Genomic DNA, 6018 nt, shown 5'->3' with positions numbered 1-6018 from the left:
AAAATAAAAGCGGCGTTAAGTGAAATAGCTAACTTTTTTTTATTAAATAAAACGACTTAAATAAAAGGAACGGAAAGAAGTGGACCCTGCCTGAACGCAGTCTTGCCCCAAGCCACTGGCTCTTCCCCCACCACCTGGTCGGCCGCCCCTCCTCCACAGGCCCCCGCGGGGGAAGCAGGTGGCCGGTTTGGGGGGGAAAAAAAAGCCGAAACTTTTATTATTTACATGTTTGGGCAAAAGTACAAAGTATAATACAGGCGCCCGGCCCGGGGATGCGGGCGTGGGGCGGAGAAACGTAAGGCGCTTTCTTTGTCAGGCCCTGGCCTGGGGCGGGACTGGGCGCGGGGCGGGGGCTCGGATTGTGCAGCCGCGCGGAGCCCGGGCCCAGCCCCCTCCTCGGCCCGCGGGGATGCGGTTGCGCCCCCGGGGCCTCCTGGAGCTCGGTGGCCCCTACCCCTCTCGGCCTCGGTTCCCCCCCCAGCCCGGCTGGGGGCCCGAGGCGCCCCACCGCGTGGAGGCGGCGATCCGTGGCGACCGTGCGGGTTGGTGGCTCACACCAGAGAGGTGACGGCGGGGACTTTGGAGCTATCCTCCTCCCAGGGCTGCAGATTCTGCAGAGCAAAAAGCGACGAGTTGTGCAGACAGAGCGGGTCCGGCTGGATGGAGTCGTTGAGGCTCTTTTGGAAGGCGTCGTGTTGCAGCTGCAGCATGAGCCGACTGGCCTGCTGCCGCTCCGCCTCCCGCTCCTCCGCCGTCTGCCGCCTGCACGGGGGGAGGGAGAGGGGCAGCGCCGTCATGCACCCGGCCCCGCGGAGCCGCCGGCGGGGCTCCAGCCCTCCCAGGAGCCCAGGCCAGCCGGGAGTCTCGGGGCGCAGAGCCCGTCTGCTCGCCTGCCCGTGCTGTACGCCGGCGGCCGGCGGGCGCGTCCCGGGACTGGGTTGGGTCGCTTGTTTTTGCTGAGCTCCGGGAGGTCGCCGGGAGGGGACTCCGCCCGCTGCCCACCTGCACGCCCGGGTATTGTGGCTTTGCCAACGACAAAGATCGTTTCTTTTGTGGGACAAGGGCTGGGCGTGCGTGTAACGGACTTGGCCCTGCAGCAGGCAGCCGGGAACTCATTGGGCTCCGCGGGTGGGCAGGCTGGCTCTGCACCACCCGCGCGCGCTGTTCCCGGGAGGGGTCAGCCTGTCCAGTTCTCCCAGGCCCTGTCTCGGACCCCTCTTGCGGGACCGCTTCGCCGTTCACGGGTTGGATGGAAACAGGGATGGGATAAACACGGGGCTGGAGTCGGGATGGGGAGCTGGAGGGGGAACGTGGAGTCCGCACGGATTGTCGGAAATCCGAGAGGACCAGCGGAGGGAGAAGGGGAGTGAGAAAGGGGTAGGGGGGACGGGGTGTTGGGGAAGGCAGGTGAGAGGAAACCGAGAGAGCGAAGGAGACAGAATAAAACACGCAGAGAGTTGGAGAGGCGCAAGAGAGCGACACAGGAATGGCCACGGAGGAGAAGCCGAGGGGCGAGAGAGTGGGGAGAGAAACACAGGCCGGCGGGAAGGAGCGGAGGCAGATGGAAATCTGGGAAGGCAGGGTGGGGGTGGGGGGCAAGGCGCGGCCGCGGCAAGGCGGGGTAGGGGTAGCGCCGCACGGGCAGAGCGCGAGGCTGCAGCGTGGGGCGGGTGAAGGGCAGGTGCAAGGTGGGCCGGGCTGGGCCTCTCTCACCGCCACTTGGTCCTCCGGTTTTGGAACCAGGTCTTGACCTGCGCGTCCGTCATTTTGAGGGACTTGGCGAGCGCCGCCCTCTCGGCCGAGGCCAGGTACTTCTGGCGGTGGAAGCGCTTTTCCAGCTCACAGATCTGCACCCGAGAAAAGGACGTGCGCGGCTTCTTACGCTTGGGCGGCGTCCTGTTCTGGTACGGGTGGCCGATGCGCCGGGTCACCGTGAAGGGCGTGAGCGCTGCCGCCGCTGCGGAGACACACGAGGCCCCCTGAGGCCCAGCCCAGCTCCACTGCCTTTCAGGCCCCACGCAGACCCCGTGCCGCCCGGTGGGGCGCAGAATGCTCTGCTATGCCGTTGGTCGCGCGCGTTCCCAGCGGCACCAAGCCGCCTGGGAGGTGCCCCCCTGTTCCCCGGGCTCACGCTTATTTCCCCGAACTCCCCGATTCTCCTCCCCCTGCGGTTGCCCCGGATCCCTGGGCGCCGAGGCCTCCTCCGCCGCGCTTGGGCCTCCGGAATCGTTTCCCGGAGTGGAGCTCACTGGGCGCGGTGCCTCCCGCCCCGGGAGGGCCGTGGCCCGGCGCCTGTTCGCCCGCCCTGCTCACCTGTGAAGCGGTCTTTCACGAAGCGGCGGCTGCTCTCCATCCAGGGGAAATTGAGGCCGCCCAGGCTGGAGACCGCGGGCACGGAGGGCATGGCGGGCAGCGCGCTAGGCAGAGGCGGCGGCACGGCTCCGGGAAGCGGCCTGTGCGCCGGCACCCGGATCACGCCGGCGGGCGCCAGGCTCAGGTTGACACTGTAAGATCCCGCGTCCTCGAAGGGCGCGCCGAGGCCGGCAAAGGAGGCGGGCAGAGACGGGTATGTGGCGCCCGGACGGCCCCCCGGGGGCCCTCCCAGGTAGCTGGCGCCGTCGGGGCCCCTCGGGGCTGGTGCGCTGTCCTGGTCCGGGCTGTTGAGGATCTGGTCGATGCCGAAACTGATGGGCTCGTGCGGGTGCGGGGTCTGCGCGCTGGCGGGCGCCTCCATCCTGGGCGGGCGGAAGGGCTGGGCTGGGCTGGGCGGGGAGGCGGCTGGGTCCCCGTTACGGCGCGGCCATGGAGCGCCCGGCGCCTCTCGTCGCACTGAAACTTTGCCAAGAGTGCGCGGGCCCGACAGGCTCTGTGTCATCTTTCTTGAACCGAACCTGGAGTTTCCGCTGCTAATTCCTCTCCCGCCGCAGCCATTGGCTGCGATCAACAAGCCTCTCTCCTCCCATTGGTTCCCGGCTTTCAATAACGGCCTAATTCATGGAAATAGGAGCTTAGGGACTGTTCCAAGGTGACATCATTTTAACAAACGAACAATAGGTCAAATTTATTAGCTGGGATAATGGGCGGCGGATATTAGCGCCCGAACCGCAGCCTCCCAAACACGAAATCTAACGAAGCTGCAATTAGCAGACGCTCCCCGCTCCTCCCGGTCTGGGCCGCTTCCCCGCCGCAGCGCGGGGCCGGCCGGGGCGCTCTGCCGGTGAAATTGTCCTTGGCTGAGGGGGGTTGCGGTTTTCTTCCAAATTTTTTTTCGTCTGAGCAAAAGCCGAATCCTGTGAATCCTCTCAGTTACAATGGGATTGCAACCCCGGAACGACTCTGCAAATGCACGGAAGCGCCTCGGACACTCCAGCGCCGCGGGAGCAACGAAAAGGGCGCACCCCAGGGCGCAAGCTCCGCGCTTCTGCGCGCGGGGTGACGCGAGTACCGCAGCGTGCTCCGCGCTGCCGAGGACACCGACCCGCGTGGGCAGAATTCGCCCCCTCCTGGCTTTCGGCCGCGGCGTCGCGACCACTTTGGAGACACTCCCTGGCTCCCGCCGGGAGGACGGAGGAGTGACTCAGAGGTGCCCACGCCTGCCCTGCCCGACTGGGCTGGGGACCCTGGGTCGCCCGGTGGGGAGAGGGGGTCCGGCCCCTCGAAGTTCGTTGCAAGATGGACGGGACTGTTGGTCGCTCTTGGGGACCCGCCCGTGGCGCAGCAGGTGTGGGGACCTAGGGCTCCCAAGGGGCAAGGGCGGGAGCGGCTCATGTTTGGAGCCAACAGCGGGATTTCTTCGGGCAGCGAGAGCGGCGAGTTCCTCCCGCTCCAGTGCAGCCTGCGCGTTGGAACCGCTCCCCGCTTCGCTCGCGCCCTCGGGGGCTGTCCAGGCAGGCCGAGGGGCACTGTGGCCCCGACCGCATGCGGGGCGGTCACCCCCGCGCCAGCCTCACCTGTCCCCCCCCTAGGGGAGACGCAGAGTCGTTTTCTACCCGCTGGTTCTTGAACTGTTAGGTGCAAACTGACTGCTACACCCTTGGCCAGGCCTCTCCCCGGCGCTCCCCGCCTCGCGGACCTGCTGAGAGGTGGGATGCGCGGTTGGCCAGAAACGAGTTTCAATTGGGGCCGGCCACTTCCTAGTGGAGTGACCTTGGGCAAGTGTCCCCCTGCCTTAGGCTTTGGTTTTCTTCTTTGTAAAAAGGGCAATGCGTGCGTTGCTGGATTGTCGCGAGCGGGCAGGGAAGGGCCGAGAGCGCCGGGCTTAGGGCCTGGCACACAGTAGGCACGGAGCGGCGGCTCCCCCCGCCACCTCCCCACGCCTCCCCGCCGCCCCCCAGCCCAGGGTGATAGTTGATGGATGATTCTCAGGATTCTTGTTTATTTGTTTGCAGTTTTATTTGCGGAGGCTCAGCATCCTGCAGAGAGAGAGAGAGAGATTTGCCTCCGGTGGAGTCAGTCTCCGAGGAAGGGCAGTTGGCGGCCTGTGGGGGGAGGCCTCAGGTCCCTGAGTGAGGTCGCCGTTGGCTGTGTGGCCTTAGGCCAGTCTCCCGCCCTTTGTGAAACCTCAGTGTCCGGCGGGAAGCAGGAGGCCGGGGAAGGTGGGCCCTCCTCCACTCCCTCCAGGGTACAGGGACCTTCAGAGCCAGCAGACGCCCCGGCTTCTAATCCCGGCACTGCATGCCGCTGCGGTGCTGGGGCGCTTTGGTCTCTCACGGCCCCTCCCCTTTCCGTGTCTGTGCAGCCAGCCGCCACCCCGGGCCCGCGGAAGTGCCTGCGAGGACCGCTGTCGGTTCTCGGATGCCTAGGACAGCACGAGGCCACTGGAGGTGGTTGGGAACCTGGTGTGTGCCGGGTGGGATGTGGCGTTGCACCTGTGTCTCAGCAGAGCCCTGTGAAGAAAGGCTGTTACTGGTCCCATTTTTTCCCTGATGTGGGAACTGAAGGTCACAGTGCTTACGAGACTCCTGGAGTTGCCAACTCCTGGCAAATGCCAACTCAGGAGCTGGCCCTGGCGCCTCACCGGCTTCCGTTCTGGCTTCTGGAGCTCTGGGTTCCGGGCCTGTCCTGGCCACTTGCTGGTGGGTGCAACTGGGATAAGAAGTCCCACCCCCCAGGCCTGTGGGCACAGGACTAGGGAGATGGGGTGGGTGGTGTGGGCAAAGCCAGTCCCACGCCACGGAGAGCGGCCCAGTGCTAAAGAATTGCATGTGTGCCTCTGTTTACCAGCTGTGTGGTCTCGAGGAATGATTGGTGGTCCTCTTTGTGCCTCAGTTTCCCCAAGGACTAGAGCAGTGGCCCAACATCCTGGAACTGCAGGAGGTCTTCCAGGTGGAAATACTAGCTCAGGTCCTGGCCGGGGAAGGGCCCCGCCTCCCTGCGCCTGCCTGGCTCTCAGAGACCCTGGGTGTCTGGCACCCAGCAGTAGGCACTTTGGGCTGCAAATGCCATCTTGCCCAGTCCAGAGTGGGCAGAGCTGCCAGGAAGGGAGCAAAAGGGGCAGCCACGATCCCTGGGACAGTGGTTCTCCGGGTGCTCCGGGCCAGCAGCAGCTGCCGCCACCGCAGCAGCAGCAGCACCTGGGAATTTGTCAGAGATGCGCACTCTTGGCCCCCAGCCCAGACCCGCTGGATCAGAATCGGGGGTCGGGCTCGGCAATCCGATGTGACCAGGCCTCCAGACGATGCTGAGGCACATTCCGACTGGGGAGCCAGAGCCCGGAATATTGTCCATGTCATCCAAGCTTCCGAACTCATTGTTACAGCCCTGTGGAAATACTCAGCTCATTTGAAACTCTCATGTGAATCTGAGCTAATATCGTCTGCATTTCACTCCCAGCCTGGCTCTGCTGTGCCCTGTGGTCTTCCGTGCCTAAGGTTCGTCCATTTCATGGGTCTTCAAGGACATTTATGTCATTATTTTCTTTTTTATGTCATCTTTCAGGAGTGTTTCGATTTATTTTTATCAATTAATTTCTTCTTGATTGAAGTGCACATTTAGTTCATGTTTTCAATCTTTCTTGTT

The 6018-nt window shown here is 64.4% G+C and overlaps 1 protein-coding gene across 1 annotated transcript; it reads right to left on the bottom strand.

Annotated features, from left to right (window-relative positions):
• Window positions 1-490: 490 nt before the first annotated feature.
• On the bottom strand, window positions 491-2749 carry TLX3 (T cell leukemia homeobox 3). Its single transcript, XM_028528741.2, has 3 exons — window positions 2314-2749; window positions 1714-1957; window positions 491-762 (listed from the first exon to the last, which is right to left on the bottom strand). Exons 1-3 carry the CDS (start codon window positions 2732-2734, stop codon window positions 552-554), a joined length of 876 nt encoding a protein of 291 aa, XP_028384542.1. The 5' UTR covers window positions 2735-2749; the 3' UTR covers window positions 491-551.
• Between the last annotated feature and the right edge of the window lie 3269 nt (window positions 2750-6018).

The sequence above is a fragment of the Phyllostomus discolor genome, chromosome 13 (genome assembly GCF_004126475.2).
Source record: "Phyllostomus discolor isolate MPI-MPIP mPhyDis1 chromosome 13, mPhyDis1.pri.v3, whole genome shotgun sequence".
Lineage (NCBI taxonomy): Eukaryota > Metazoa > Chordata > Mammalia > Chiroptera > Phyllostomidae > Phyllostomus > Phyllostomus discolor.
Note: the sequence above shows the minus strand (reverse complement) of the source record. Positions and strands in the feature narration are given on the sequence as shown.

Bases quoted from the DNA above. Each gene is read 5' to 3' on its own strand.
- TLX3 (XM_028528741.2), bottom strand. From the start codon at position 2,734: ATGGAGGCGCCCGCCAGCGCGCAGACCCCGCACCCGCACGAGCCCATC. The intron at 1,958-2,313 runs GTGAGCAGGGCG...GTGTCTCCGCAG, and splicing joins CGTGAAAGACCGCTTCACAG to CGGCGGCAGCGCTCACGCCC. The intron at 763-1,713 runs GTGAGAGAGGCC...CCCCCCGTGCAG, and splicing joins AACCGGAGGACCAAGTGGCG to GCGGCAGACGGCGGAGGAGC.